The sequence below is a fragment of the Natator depressus genome, chromosome 2 (assembly GCF_965152275.1).
Source record: "Natator depressus isolate rNatDep1 chromosome 2, rNatDep2.hap1, whole genome shotgun sequence".
NCBI classification, from domain to species: Eukaryota; Metazoa; Chordata; order Testudines; family Cheloniidae; genus Natator; species Natator depressus.
The window spans coordinates 197398763-197415335 of record NC_134235.1 but is presented as its reverse complement, the minus strand read 5'-3'; the positions used below and the strand labels follow the sequence as shown (position 1 = coordinate 197415335).

Below are 16573 nucleotides of genomic sequence, written 5' to 3'. Positions count from 1 at the left end.
CAACAATTGGCAAAATTATACTGAAATTAATTGTATAGCTTCCGTCTATCCTAAGCCATTGTTGGATACGTTTAGGAATTTACAGGTGGCCTTGGAAGGAATAACTTTCCTTTGGAAACTTCTCTGTTGATTAGAAAATAGTCTACATACATTTCTGTTTTTATCCTGTCCTCTTTTGAGGTTTTAGATAGGAGTTAATCAGTCTCCATGTGAAAAATGGTTGTGCATACTGACATCTTATGTAATAGCTTTAAAATGTATTATTCAGTACTCCAATAAATTCAGAGTTTCAGCTGTCGAATAGCTACTCTTGATCATCTAATCTCTCGGTCTCTCTCCCTCAACATAAAAATATATAAATTGCCATACTGGATCAGAGCAGTGGTCCACCTGGTTCGGTGTCCTGTAACTTAGTTATAGTGTGTCTCTGGCAGTATTAACACAGTCTGCAATTAGAAATGGCTTCAGAGATTGTTCTAATACATTTTTGGATCAGGGATATTGCATTACGTACTTTAATTTTTGCTCAAACTGACATGAGAGAAAAGAGTAAAGGAACTTTGCTTGTTTAGCCTTGGAAAATGAAGACAGAGAGGATATGATTGCTTGCTGTAAATACATCAAGGGGTAAACACCAGGGAGGGAGAAGAGCTATTTAAACTAAAGGCCAACGTTGGCACAAGAATCAGTGGGTTTGAACTGTCTATGAGTAAATTTAGGCTGGAAATTTGAAGGGTTTTGAAGGGTTGAAGAATTAGGTTCTAGAACACCCTTCAGTAGTTGAGGGCAAACAATCTGACTAGTTTTAAAATGGAGCTTTATACATTTATGGAAGGGATTCTATAAGGCAGTTGGCTGTGATAGCAAGGGACTTGACTCGAGGAACAAGGAGATCCTGCACAGTCCTATGTTACCAAAAGAAATAAGAGCACATTTTAATTTTAGCATTTCTAAATGTGTTTAGAAAGTGAGGATTATGTTACAAATGCATGTTCTCCAAGTGCCTTGTAGTGTCACTGAAATATTTCTCATTTAAAGAAATGTGCATACTTGCTATGTTATCTCGGGCAACAAATATTGACTTGCACTCGCATTGACAATATTGCTAACTGCATCATTGTTTAAACCTAAGTGTCCCAATTGCTAATTTCTTTACTATTACTGGGCAGAGTACTGGGTAGAGAACTATGGACTGGATTTACCAGATATCTGTCTGTCTGTGTGTCTGTCTGTCTGAATTATTTATATTGCTTAAACATGAATTTATTTACTTTATGTAGTTTTTAATTAAATGCAAAATACTACACTAAGGCTTCTCTTTCAATCAGCTTTCTGTGGGCAGGCACCTGTGTCCAGGTGGAGCCTCATTTATTTCAGTGGGGTTCAGTGTAAGCGTGGGAGCCAGTTGTAGAATCTGAGCCTACAAATGTACAGTCAGGGATTAAGTCAGGGATTGCAGAATGTCAAAATTAAGGTTGGAATCTCAACCCTAGCTGCTCTTTTTTTATAGATGAATTATAATATCTTTACTATGTGAGCACATCAGAGTGTTCAAATAGTGCATAGTAATAGAAAACAATGTTTACAACCTGACATACAAATGTGTTTCTTAAATTACAAATGATCAGAAAATTAAATACTGTATACCTGAGGGTGCAGAGTTAATGTTGTGTGATGTACTTTAAATTTAAAGCATTTTCTGATTGCATGCTTAGCTTTGTAACCTAAACGTTATCATAATATAGTATTACATTTCATTTCCTACATTTATTTTTTAAATTTTTTTAAAGAACAGATTAGAATATGTATAAAATATTTATGCTGATGGTTCTTCAAAAATTGAAGACAATAAATAAATTTTAAACAATTTAAATATATTCACTGTATCTCCCATAAAAACAATGTACAGGACAGCCTCTGATGCCATAGGGTTCAATTCTAAGATGGTGTTCTGGGTACAAGAGGTGACATTTCAATAGACTAAATCCCAGAACATGTACAGCTGAGCTTTTAAAAGAAACACAGATGACAAGCTGCTTTATTCTTTTGAGAGATAATCTGTTCAGGTAAAGGCTGAGATAGTTAATGGTGCCACCTTACATAGCAGCTGTGCACTGGAATGAATTGCTACTGTAATGCATAAAGTTCTGAGGTAATCAGAAAAGTGCTGTATCAACTGTTTCTCCTTGTTTTCTTCGACACAAATATTGATTGATTGATTAATTGATTTTTTTAAAATGTCCACGAGGCAGTAATATATTGAAGGGAAGAGCATTTTGTCTGAAACCACATGATTTGATTACAGTGAAGGAGAAATCAGTTAGAAGCAAGAACCATTTTTCAGAGAGAGAAATGTTATTGAGGTACATGATTAAAAACACAAATGAAGAGGGAGGACAGAGAAATATTTATAATATAAAATCAGCAAAAGCACTTGGCAAAGGAGTGAATAATTTAACACAGGGATGTTTGGAGCTCCATGCTGGGACCTGTATTTTGAATACTAGGGGCTAGACTGTTCTTTCACTGATTCCAATCTTACATCAGTGTAAGCTCCACTGGAATTCTCCTAATTTTCAGTGATGTGAGTGGAGGCCCAGGATATTTCACAAGAGTCAGTTTCTCCTCGACATAACACAAGCTGTGATGCTGCTCTCAAAAATTCTGTTTTAAAGTGACACTCTTTGGAGTGATGTAATTGTGACCGATGCCTAGAATGGACCATGCTAAGAATACCACACTCTGGGCAGACTGCAAGAAACAAGGCAGGCACACCCCCAAAACAGGTGTTTTATTCTATAATTAGATTTACCAAACCAGTAACAAAAGAGATTGGGTGGGAGGGATAGCTCAGTGGTTTGAGCATTGGCCTGCTAAACCCAGGGTTGAGAGTTCAATCCTTATCATAGAATCATAGAATCATAGAATATCAGGGTTGGAAGGGACCCCAGAAGGTCATCTAGTCCAACCCCCTGCTCGAAGCAGGACCAATTCCCAGTTAAATCATGACCTTGAGGGGGCCATTTAGGAATCTGGGGCAAAAATTGGGGATTGGTCCTGCTTTGAGCAGGGGGTTGGACTAGATGACCTCCTGAGGTCCCTTCCAACCCTGATATTCTATGATTCTAGCTGAATTTAGATTCTGTAGCATCACACTGGTTAACAAGAAGCCAAAATTCAGTCCCCATTAAGCATTCCAGCCCTTGGTTCCCTTTCAGACAAACTGGTCTTATATGATGAGAAGTTATTGAAAACCCAATTAACCATACATGAGGTTCTACCAATCCCAAAGGATCAGACACTTGCCCCAAGGTCGAGATATATCTCAGATCTTATCCAAATATCATGTTGTCAGCCAATCGGTAAACTAACTAAAGATTTTATTAATAATAAAAAAAGAAAAGAAGAGAGTTATGGAATGTTTAAAAGATCATATACATTACAAATGATTGCAATGTCCTTAGATAAAATTTGTAGCAGTGATGGATGAGTCTGCTGGCTTGCAAAAGTCTCTCGGGGAAACTTCCAAAAGCCACTTATGGCTGTATGTAGAATACAGACACTGCATGGATCTGTATCAATAGGTATAAATATCAGTGTAGATAGTGAGGCATAGCTTAGGTAAGTAGAGTAGAGTTCCCTACACACCTGAAGTCCCAGAGTATATATACTCTCATGGCTTTCTACATGCCCAAGCTGAGGTAGGGTGAACATGTGTCCCGATTTTATAGGGACAGTTCTGATATTTGGGGCTTTGTTTTATATAGGCACCTATTACACCCCACCCTCTGTCCCGATTTTTCACACTTGCTATCTGGTCACCCTAAAGCAGTGCCTCCTACATCTCCACGGCTATTGTTGGCAATGTAGTGTCCTGCTTCCTCCCCATTTTTGTAGACTTTCCCTGCCACAGATCAAGGGTTTGGTGGCAAGGAGCTGCTGGATCTTTTCCCCGCTTTTAGAGCCTTTCACTGCTGCATGTAGCTACACACAGCCTGCCTTTCACTGTGGTGTATAGAAACAACTGCAGTGTCTGTACTCGACACGCTGGCATTTTGTAGACATAGCCAAAAATTCAGGATAGTTATACTTGCAGCAATCGCACCATCTTTAGATCCTTGGGACTGGTTTTCAGCTCTCTACCTCCAAGATGCATGTTTTCATATTGCAATCCATCCAGCTCACAGATGTGTTCGTATGGTTTATAGTTGGTCAGGACCATTTTCAATATCAAGTCCTCCCCTTTGGACTTTTCACCTCTCCCAGGATCTTCACAAAGGTCATGGTGGTAGTAGCAGCACAGCTTCACCATTCCAGAGTAGTCATCTTTCCATACCTAGATGCCTGGTTTCTCAAAGGTGGATCTTATGAAGAAATTCACTCTGCAGTATTAAAGCCCTTAAATCTATTCAACAGGATAGACCTACAACTCAATGAAAAAGAAAAAAGCCCATTGTCACCCATTCAGAGAATAGATTTTATATGAGCTACCCTGATGTTCAGGGCTTGCTTACCAGAGGACAGATTTGTTACTGTAAACAAACCTAATTTCCTAAGTTCAGATGAGACCACAAACTTTAGCAATAATGTTCCTGGATCTTCTGGGCTAGCTGGAAGCCTATGCCTCTGGGGCACTGCACTCCTGTTTATATCTTGGTTGCTGGGATGGAGTCCCTCTCCACTCATGGTGCCTCCTGCTGATTGCCCTGGGGATTAGCTCAGTCTCTTAGCTGTGCCCTCCTTAACAGTCCCTCCACTTGTCTTCTCTTTGTATGGGGCCTTCTCCACTCCCTCTTTTCAAGGAGTCTGTGCAGCCTTCCTTCCTGCAGCCTCAAACACTCCTCCCCCTTTCCAGGGAGTGACTCTTCGTCCCTAGTTGCTGCCCTCTACTCTGTGGCCAGCTAACTGACTTTCTACAGGCCCTGCCTGTTCCTGCCCAGGTGAGCCTATTCCTCCTCAATTAGCTCCCTGGCTTGCAGCCTAACTAGTAGCTTGGATCCATCTGGCCCACTCAGTTCTTGCCAGGCCAGTGTGGGGTGCACACACCATCACCATTGCTTCCAGGTGTGATTTAGAACAGTCTACACTCCCAATAGACACAGTCTAGACAAAATAGTGTCCATTCCACCAAAGATTTTGGAATCACTCTACTGGTGGGCAAACCTAGATAAAGTGTGTTCAGGAGTTCCCTTCACGCCAACTCCCTTCACTGTGATCACAGAAGTATCCCTGATAGGATGGCGAGTTCGTTTACTAGATCACACCCTTTGCACAGAAGCTCTAAGCTGTGAATCTGGTGCTTATTCCATTAAGCCCTCATACCTACCAGGATTTCAGAAGATGGTAGCCAATAACCTAAGCAGACACTTCTGCCAGGTTGTCAAGGTTCCTCCCCCACTCTGAACTCTAGCGTACAGATGTGGGGACCTGCATGAAAACCTCCTAAACTTACTTTTACCAGCTTAGGTTAAAACTTCCCCAAGGTACAAATTAATTTTATCCTTTGTCCTTGGAATATCCACTGCCACCACCAAACTCTAACTGGGTTTACTGGGAAAAGTAGTTTGGACACGTCTTTCCCCCCAAAATCCTCCCAACCCTTGCACCCCACTTCCTGGGAAAGGTTTGGTAAAAATCCTCACCAATTTGCATAGGTGACCACAGACCCAAACCCTTGGATCTGAGAACAATGAAAAAGCATTCAGTTTTCTTACAAGAAGACTGTTAATAGAAGTAAAGGAATCACCTCTGTAAAATCAGGATGGTAGATACCTTACAGGGTAATTAGATTCAAAACATAGAGAATCCCTCTAGGCAAAACCTTAAGTTACGAAAAAGACACACAGACAGAAATAGTCATTCTATTCAGCACAATTCTTTTCTCAGCCATTTAAAGAAATCATAATCTAACACATACCTAGCTAGATTACTTACTAAAAGTTCTAAGACTCCATTCCTGTTTTATCACTGGCAAAAGCAGCATACAGACAGACACAGACCCTTTGTTTTTCTCCCTCCTCCCAGCTTTTGAAAGTATCTTGTCTCCTCATTGGTCATTTTGGTCAGGTGCCAGCGAGGTTACCTTTAGCTTCTTAACCCTTTACAGGTGAGAGGATTTTTCCTCTGGCCAGGAGGGATTTTAAAGGGGTTTACCCTTCCCTTTATATTTATGACACAGGTTTACAAAGTGGGAGTACAACAATTTGACACTGAAGAAGGTATTTCTTACTGGGATTATCCAGATGTGAACTTCTTCACCACCATCACCAACAGAAAATGCCAGTGGTTCTGTTTGAGGGCAGGTCTGGGTCCTCGTTTGTTAGACACCTTCCTTATTCTTTGGTCAAGAAACCTTCTATATGCCTATCGAACTCAGTTACTTCTGAAAACCATTACCAAAATCAGACAAGACAAAGTCAGAATCATCCTAATAACACCAGCCTGGCTGAGACAAGTTTGGTTCCTTTATCGAGTTTGCCTCTCATCTCACCCATCACTTTGTCTGCTACTAATACACAACCTTCTGACCCAAGACTCGGGGAAGGTCCTTTATCCCAACCTTGTTGCTCTGCATCTCAAGGCTTGGCTCCTAGATGGCTGTCAGGAATAGAATGTACTGTTCAAGTGAAGTGCCAGAAGTATTAATGAATAGCAGGAAGTCACCTACTGGAAAATCATACCTACAAAAATGGAAGCGATTCCACCACTGGTACACACAGCAGGGTCTCTCCCCCGTATCACATATTTTGGACTACCTCTTTGCTCTGAAGAACTCTGGACTGTCCTTCAACCCCCACAGTACAAGGATTTTCAGTACTTGCTCATGCTGCTATGTCTTGATTCATTAACAGATTAACAAATCTCTTCCCACATGTCAGGGAGGACCTGCACCTTGTCTTCAGCTCCCTCATGAAACTTCTTTTAGAGCCATTAACCTAATTTAAAGACTGAGTCCCCCAATACTGTCTTTTATAGGGAAAGGTATCTCTTAGACCACATCCTTTTTTTCCACCTAACGTAATCCCAGATTTCCATAATAATCAGGAAATTTAACTCCCAGTCTTTTACCCTAACCTCACCAGTCCAGGGGGGAGCTGCTCTTCATACCTTAGACACCAGGAGAGCTTTGGCTTTCTATCTAAAGAAAACCAAACCCTTTAGGGCTTCCCTCAGATTGTTTCCTTTGCAGACAGAATTAAAGGAGCTCCAGGGACTCTGCAAATGGGTCTCTGGCTGTGTTCTATCTTGTTATGAGGTTGCTAAATTCAAGCTCCCTTGTAGAGTTATGGCCCGTTGTACCCGGTCACAGTCTAAATCAGTAGCCCTGTTGAGGAATGTTCCAATAGCAGAAATCTGTAGATAGTGGCTTTGGCTCACATTTTCTCACAGCACTATGCTCTCATTCACACCTCCCAGGACAGATTCTGCCTTTGGAATTGCTGTTCTTCAAACAGTCTTAGTCCAAGTTTCTAAGGGGATACTGCTTGGGAGTCATCTGAAGTGGAAATTACCCCAGAGAGGTTACTTAACTTGTATAGTAATTGGAGTTCTTTTGAGATGTTTATCCCCAAGAGTGCTCCTGTTCATTCCCTCCTTCCCCTCTGCTTTGGAGTCCTGGCTTGAGGAGACTTTGCAGTAGAGAAGGAACTGAGAACAGCTTATCCAACATTCCCCTATATACCCTTATTATGGCACATGAGGATAGCTACAGTGCATGTGTGGACTGAACAGGCACTGCTACCAAAAATCTCCGCTCAAAGGTGCATGGGACACGTGCACCTGAAGTGAAGTATCCATAGGGCAGACATGTGGAAGAACTCCAGTTATTGTACAAAGTGAGCAACCTCTCCTTTTCATATTGCAGGCATAGGTTAGTCACAAATAGGCCTCTGCCGCTGGACCATGACTCTTTTCCCTGGTATAGGATGACGTCTAGTTAGTATGTTGTGGCTTCCTCCTCTGTTCTCCTTCGTACTGGAACAAAGCTACTTACGCTGTCTCAACCTGTTGTGCTGGTTATAGAAATAACATTATGGAACTACGTTTGCAGTATTGTTGTAGCACTATTGGTCACAGGAGATATGAGAGCCTAGGTGCGAGAGGTAATACTTTTTATTGGACCAACTTTTTTGGTGGAAGGGACAAGCTTTTGAGCTTCACAGGGTTTGATCTGAGGAAAAGCTCTGTGAAGCTTGAAAGCTTGTCTCTCATGCCAAAAGAAGTTGGTCTAATAAAAGATATTACCTCACCCATCTTGTCTTTCTCGTTATAGAACTATGTCACTTGCAAAGCTGGCCAAGCTTGGAAACAATTAAGACACAGACACACAAATCAGAAAGAGAGAGCAAATAGGATGGGACGGAATGACACAGTGGAGGAGGGTAGCAGGATTTGCAAACTTTACATCCTAAAGGTTGCCTAGGATACAGTCAGTCTTGGAGTTATGGTCTGATTTCTCATGATTCCAGGTCTGATCTTTAGATTCCTTGTGAATTGTTTATGGTCTGGATGTATGAGAAAATTTCATCAAAGTTCAAAGGCTAAAATACTGTCTTCTCAATTATGAGAAAGTGCTTGTGAGTATCTCTAAAATGTCTAGAAAGAGCATGATCAATTGTCATTGTCTCATTAAAGTGTCCAGTCAAGATAGTGTCTGGTAGGAATTTCTTACCATTTCAAGAAATGGTAAGTCCATTGCCATTCTAATTTGTAAACTTATAAAAACCCTAGGAGATCATCTAACTGATGCGTATTTGTCTACACAAACTCAATACATACTCTTTGTTTTGGGCTTGCTTTCATCAACAATTCTTATATGAATTTTGTTTAGGTTAGAACAATCCCCTGCCATTTTTTTTACCCACTTTGGGTCAGCAAAGATATTAAAACTCTGTCAAATATCTTACAGTCTCTGTGGAGGGGCAGCCCCTCACCCAGTCAAGAGGGGGCTAAAGAGCTCCTCTGGACTCAGTGAGCCTCAGCCCACAGCACCTGAAGGGCTTATCAATCCTGAGAAGTGTGGGCACTTAACCATTATAACCTGTTTGGCTCAAATATTTCCCTGCTACCTATTGGTTATATTTTGATGTATTTAAATAGAAACCTCTAACACCACATAAATGTTTAATTATTTTGCCTCTGCACAGATTTCTAATTATGTTTTGATGTATTTAAAGAAGAAACATTTAAGCTAATATAAATGTTTAATTGTTTTCCCTTTGGCACTCACGTTAGTGAAAAGCAGATCTACCTACTAATTCCTCAGCAGTCAGATATCATCGTTCTTGATTTTCTAATCGCAGAGCTTTCAAATAAATCAAAGCATGGGGGGAAAACTTTTAACTGTCCAGTTTTGCTTTTCTGTTGTCCATGTTATATGAAAGCCCACAGATAAATACATGTTGGGGTAAAGCTCACCTGGTACTCTTTTATAGCTTTGCGGGTAATGCTGCTTTATGCATTGAGCATTGGAAATCTACACTTCAGCTTTGATATCCGAGAAGAGTTTGTTTCTGTCTGTTTGCTCAAGCATGCCGGACATTGCATACATCTGTGATGGACTGAATTAAAAAGGCAGAGATAAACAGTTTATCAAGAATTAGGAATTACAAACACCTGATGCTCCATGTGCATGCTGTGGAGGAAAAGTGTTTAATTCCTGAAAGCTCCCTATAAAACAAGAGAGCCAACTACAGAACAATCCTCCAAATGGGAGCTAAGAAAAATAAAAGTTAAAATATTGGGGGAAGAGGGAGTATGAGGTGTGGGAGTGTGTGTGGGGGAGAGTACTGAGTATGTAAGTATGAACCATAAAATTCGAGACATACTTACAGCCTATCTTGTAACTTTTTCATATCATTTATTGGGTTGGTGCAATTTTGTTTCACAACTACCCTACCCAATACACAAGCTACATGAACATAGGGAAAGGAAATATTGATATTTCAGAGCAAAACTGCCTGATAATTCAAGATACTAACCACTGGTATTTTGGTGGGGGTTTTTTTGACTTGACAATAAAAGTGAGCATACCTGTGTAATTTAGTCTGTTCATAGTGGACTGACATATGGACATTGTCTACGGAACCTAAACATCCAAGAAAACCCACTGAGGTCTATCATACCAGGCCACAGAGATAATCCACCCTATATCCCTTTGTCTTCACAGGGAGAAAGCCAGCCCTGCCACTGTCCCTTTCTACCTGGGGCCACACACTTCTCTTTTATGGGAGGCTCCTCAGAATTCTTAAAGCACCATGCACATTTCTGGTGCTGTAAAAATAAAATAATAATAATACCCTAAATCTGTGGCAGTGCTCCTTTGAGATCAGTAGAAGTTATACCAGTAGCTCTCGTTGGCATCAGTAGAAGCTATGTGCATAGCTTAAGGGCAAGATATGGCCTTTGTCTTTTGGGAAGTGAAAATAATTGAGACTGAACTGTCAAGATCTGAACTTTTATTTGAAATGGAACGTGTTTTAGCATGCCATGTCAAAAGAATCTCTGTGTTGACCAACATGCAGCCTTAAACAATGAAAAGGAAACACACAAAGTGCGCAAGCCATCAAATAATTCATATTGCTTCTGATATCTCTCCAACGTACCCCACCAGTCAGTTGTTTTCAGATGGCTCAGCGCTTTCTATTTTAAACAAGTGTTTACTGTTGAAGAGGATATTTCTTTTGGAATCCTGTGTTGAGCAGTTATAGCAGAAAGTTGTAATAAATTAGTTATTTTTTAATTAAAAAGAATTGTTTTTCCCCTGTAATTAATAAAAGAATATTTTAAAGTAATTGAATTACATGCATTGTGGCTTCATTTTTCTCAGTGACAGCCTTGTTGTAATAGCTGTGCCTATGTTATTTATTAAAGAAAAATGTTAGGTTTGGATTCAGAGGCTTTTAAAAAAATTTATTCCATAAAAGCTCCCTTTGAAATCGATGCAAATAATTCCCTAGGGCTCATTCCTTTATACACTGACACATGAGTAACTTTACACCTGTGACTGGTTCAATGAAACTAGGCAGGTGTGTATAGTACATAAGTGTTTGTAGGAACAGACCCTTAGTAAGAATTAAAGGAAAACTGAGTAAGGACTGCAAAATATGACCCTATGTCTTTCTTTCCAAGCATTTGGAAAATAGACTTACTGTCCTGTTGACACTGCAGTTCATTTGAAGCAGGAAGTACCTATGTCTAATTCTGTTTCTTCTCTTTGTCAAGCAGATATTATTTTAAATTTCCGAACAACCTATGTCAGCAAGTCTGGCCAAGTTATATTTGAAGCAAGATCTATTTGTATCCACTATGTGACTACCTGGTTCATCATTGATTTAATTGCTGCACTTCCCTTTGATCTCCTTTATGCTTTTAATGTCACTGTGGTGAGTACTACACTTGCATTCTATTAACGGTGTTTCTCTCAAGGACTCATTTTTGCAAATCAGCTTTTTTTTTGGTGGGGAGGGAGAACTGTTCTGTGAACAAAAAGCAAATAAATTACAATCTCTTTGTTCTTGTATTCTCATAAGCAAACTAGGGAAATGTGGTTTAGATTAAATTAATATAAGGAGGGTGCACAACTACTTGAAAGAACTGGTTGAAAGAGTAGTCATCAACAGTTGGCTGTCAAACTTGGAGGGTGTATTTAGTAGGGTCCCTCAAGGGTCAGTCCTGGGTCTGGTACTGTTCAATACTTTCATTAATGACTTGGATAATGGAGTGGAGAGTGTGCTTATAAAATTTGCAGACGTCATCAAGCTGAGAGGGGTTGCAAGCACTTTGGCAGACAGGATTAGAATTCAAAGTAACCTTAACAAATTAGAGAATTGATCTGAAATTGACAAGATGAAATTCAGTAAAGACATGCAAAATACTTAGAGGTCTGCACATGTTTTCAAATCCAATTCTTTTTCTTGGAGAGCTTAACTTGTGTGCTAAAAGTGTTGTAAAATTCATTCCACATGGTCAACATGAATACAAACTCTAGCTCTTGCATCTTGTTTGCAATGTTTTCTGCCTCTCGAATAGTTTCTCCCTTTTGTGATTGGTCTTCAGCTATACTTTCTAATGCATCCACAATCTTTGAGTAAGACTCCAGAATTTCACTTGTTGCCACTGCATGTGCCTCCCAGCGAGTATCAGAGATTTCAACACATGATCATTGCCCAAATATGTTTTAAGAACTGCCCATCGGTGTGTTGAGGCAGAGAAAAATGTATAAAGTAACTGGACTGTTGAGAAAAAACTTACTGCCACCGGACAACAATCAACAGCACTGCGGCCAACAAGACTGAGAGAGTGTGCAGCACATGGTATGAATATGGCATATTTGTTCTGTTCTAAAAGCTTCTTCTGCATTCCTTGATAATGCCCTGACATGTTGGCAGCGTTGTCATAAGATTGACCTCTGCACTTTGAGAAATCTATTTTGCAAACTTGGCACAGATAATGCAGTACTTGATTTGCCATTTCTTCACTAGTGTGGCTTTTCAAATTGAGGAGTGTTATAAATCGTTCAACTGGTTTTCCATCTGTGGGAGACACATATCTTAGTACAATACTCAATTGATCAATATGTGAAAGATCAGGTGTAGAGTCGACAGATAAACTGAAGTACCCAGCAGTACTTATTTCATCCACAATAGCTGAACGAACTTTGTCACTCATTAGACCAATGAGTTCATCACATATTGTCTTGGATAAGTATAATGGGTTACCTTTGCCAGCATTCCCATATTTTGAGAGATGGCCTGCTAAAAATGGGTCAAACTGAACCACAACACATGACAGGATCTGATTTCCTTGCATTATTTCAATCTACGTTAGTAGAATGCCCCCCTGGTTTAGGTGGGGATAAGTAATAAAAAAAGAACAGAAAAACGGGGGAAGAGTGTATAGTAGAGTGTAAGGAAGTCTAACAAAGTTCTGATTTTTCCTATGGTGACTACTCCAATGCTTTTTAAAAAAAAATCAAACATCAATTTTTTTCAAAAAATAGCCTCATTTTTTTTGATGCCCTCTGCTTTGCTGGTACCCTAAGCATGTGCTTAGTCTGCCTATTGGATAATCCAGCCCTGCACAACTACAAAATGGGGACTAACTAGTAGTGCTGAAAACGGTCTGGGTTTATAGACCATAAATTGAATGAGAGTCAACAATCTGATGCAGCTAGAAAAAAGGCTAATATTCTGGGAGTATTAATGGTAGTGTCATCTGTAAGACACGGGAGGTAATTGCCCCACTATACTCAGCACTGGTGAGGCCTCAGCTGGACTACTGTGTCTAGTTCTGGGGCCACGCTTAGGAAAGATGGGGACAAACTGGAGAGGAAAGCAACAATGATAAAAGGTTTAGAAAACCTGACCTATGAGGAAAGGAAAAAAACTGCACGTTTAGTCTTGAGAGAAAAAAAGACCTGAAAACTGTCTTCAAATATCAAGGGATATTAAAAGAGGACAGAGATCAATTGTTCTCCATGGCCACTGAATGTAGAACAAGAAGTAATGGACTTAATTTGCAGCAAGGAAGATTTAGGTTAAATATTAGGAATAACTTTCTGGAATAGGCTTCCAGAGGAGGTTGTGGAATCCACATAACTGGAGGATTTTAAGAACAGGTTGGACAAACACCTCTCAGGATGGTCTATGTTCACTCGGTCCTGCCTCAGCACAGGAGGTGGACTTGATGACCTCTTGAGATCCTTCCCAGTTTTACATTTCTATGATTTCTATTCTTTGAAATTTGTTTTCTCTTTCAGCACTGTGAAATGTTTTGGCCTAAGGTACTAAAGGGAGAAATCAAATACAGTTGTTGAAACGTATTTAACAGCTCAGCCATAGGCATCAAATTGACAAGAAGCCCGTCAGTGGTGCAGTGGTCCTATTGAATTCAATGGGACTTGTGGGGGAGCAAGGTGCTACTAAAGCAGAGTAAAGGGATCAGAATTTGACCCATAAGAAATTACTAAGCAGAGCCAAAGTGTCCTCTGACAATATAACTGTGAGTTGGACTCTTACCCAAATAACAAAATGTCAGCCAGATGAAGAAGAATTTTGAACAGTATTAAAGATAGAATGTGAAGACAAAATAAATTGAGCTTGTGCCTTTTTTGCTTCTTTGTAATGTATAAAGAGAGTGTAAAAAGGTCTTTTCTGAGATTTTTTTTCCTGTTCATTTTTAAATGAGAAATCTCTGTAGCCTTACCAACTGTAGCAAAATTAACCAGTGCTGGCAACTGGGATCAGCAATGGATACATCTGAACTTAGTGCTGAAAATGCCTTACTTATCAATGTAGCCAAGGGCAAACTGGGTTCATCAACATTTCAGGAGTCCACATGGAAGTTAATGCTCTTCAGATCATCAGTTTCTGCTCAGTACCTCTTCCCCCATTTCTTTGAGAAGGTGTGTTCTGTACAGATGGAGAGGCCCAGGGAGGAGAAGAGAGCTGGACAGGACCAGGGAGAGGGCCATGTCCTCGGGAGAGGGCCTGGTTTCCATAGAATTTGCCTACACTTCTTGTGGCAGAATTAGACTCTTTCCTTCGTACGTGGTTATAAACTTATGCTTTGAATGGAGCATTCAGCAGAGACTCAATATCTAACTTTGGAAAGATTTTAGCAGAGATTTTCCATTCCTGTGGGTTTTTCACATAAGAGGGCTGGATGTTTAATGCTTAGTATTTTGTAGTTCTTAGGATTTTGTCCTCCCAGGAATGGGCGCACACATCTCTTGTTAGTATTGAGAATTACACATGTAGGTTGAGGGTAGAATAGACCCCCTAGGTTAGAGAGCAAAACTAGCCAAACTCTTGAAATTAATTTAATTTAATTAATGCATATATTTGCATGAACAAAAATTAAAATATAATTATATAATATATTAATTCACATATTAATTCATCAACAAAATTATAATGCACTGAGCCTCCTGAGCTACCAGTCCAATTTAGCTCAGTGCATTGTAATTGTGCCAACCAACACGAATGTCAGTGAATTTTATTTCCAGTCAGAAATTTACATTGCAACTTCTTTATGAATGAGCCATTCCAAAGCCTTTTCTTCAAGGATTATTTTAAAAATAGACTATTTTAGTTTGTACCATAATCTGAATAAAATGTTTCCTTTAAAACTAGTACTGTTGGAATCGGGGCGGGGACAGGGGGGATCTTTATCATAATGAATTCTGTGGGGAAGAACCATTTTCCAACAATTACTTTTTCTGTTAAAGAAGACACAGCAATACAAATGCTATAATAATTTGATTAGTTCAGATCAGTCCTTCCTATCATGCCTTTTATCATTGTTCGCTGTGGACAATATTGCAGTAACTAATTACTTAGTAGGCCCCTGAAATAGTGATTCTCACATAGTGAGCCGTAGCTCTGAGCCCTGCGTAAGGGACAGTGTATAGCTGTGTTGCCCCAGGAAGTAATTGTGACTCTGGTCACCCTAGGTATCCCCAGCAGGGGAGTTATGGGAGGTTTCACTCCCTCTGTACCACCTCAGCTGAGCAAAGGGAGCATATCATGGCAGAGGATTGGCCAGCCTTACCTGCTCATTTAAGTCAGTCCATTCACAGCCATAATCATATTTGTGGCTGTTCTCTGAATTCTCTCTATTATGCAGTGGCCTTTCTTGTTTTCAGAGGCCTAGGACTTTTTAATCTTGTGCACTCACTGTCTCCCTAAATACCTACATGTTTTTATCCAAGAGCATAAATGCCGTACTGCTTTGCACTTCGTATTGTTATTTACCTCTCTGCAAAATTGGTGTTAAGTGCTACCAAACCAAAAATCTCAATATTACACCAGTAGTAGTTTTCTACACTCATTTTGCACATGATTTGTTCTAATGTAAATGACTATCCCTGGTGTAAGGCGAACAGCTAACAGAGTTTCTGTGGGAGTTTGGCCTGAAAGGAGAGTGGTGGTTTTGTGTTCAGTGCTGGAGGTGCAGTCTTGGTTGGGTTTTTTTTGTTTTGCTTTGTTTTGGGTTTGGTTTTTTTTTTTTGGACTAGGGTCTAGGAAAAGAATACAATGATGGCTACTGAGGCAGTAAAAAGTGAACAGAGTGAACTAAAAAGTGAACAGAGGAGATACAGAAAATGATTGGATGTAGAAGCTCTAGTATGTATGTTATGCTTGAGTGGGTATCGGATGGAAGCTACTTATTGATGAAATATCACCTGATAGAGCTTATGAGAGAAGACCCAAAATAGCTAGTGGTGGTGATATCTAGTTGAGTAAAAGGTTTGTTGCACTGGGGAATGAGGAGGGGGAAAAGGCAGAAGATGGGATATCGAGGAAGAAAAGAAGGGAAGCAAGTCCCTGAAGAAGAGAGGAAGAGATGATAGAGACAGCCAAGGACTTCAGTCTAAATGACCCTGGTGTATGGGGGCTGCAAGTTTGGAGAGAACATAAAACAAATTCATACCAGCACTTGAAAGAGACAGGTCTTTGTGATCAGGGACTCCATACTCTGAATTGACTGGCCTGTCCCCAGACCAGATCCACAGAACAGAAGTGTGCTGTCTGCCAGGAGCCGGGATACAAGATATGTACATGAGGCTGAA

General features: G+C 40.0%; 1 protein-coding gene across 1 annotated transcript in view; it reads left to right on the top strand.

The window, feature by feature from the left end:
* Positions 1-16573, top strand: part of KCNH8 (potassium voltage-gated channel subfamily H member 8) — a 382295-nt gene that overhangs the window by 233329 nt on the left and 132393 nt on the right. Inside the window, exon 6 of the mRNA XM_074945675.1 lies at positions 11227-11384. Within this exon, the coding sequence (XP_074801776.1) occupies positions 11227-11384 (158 nt within the window). The remainder of the gene's footprint in view (positions 1-11226; positions 11385-16573) is intronic.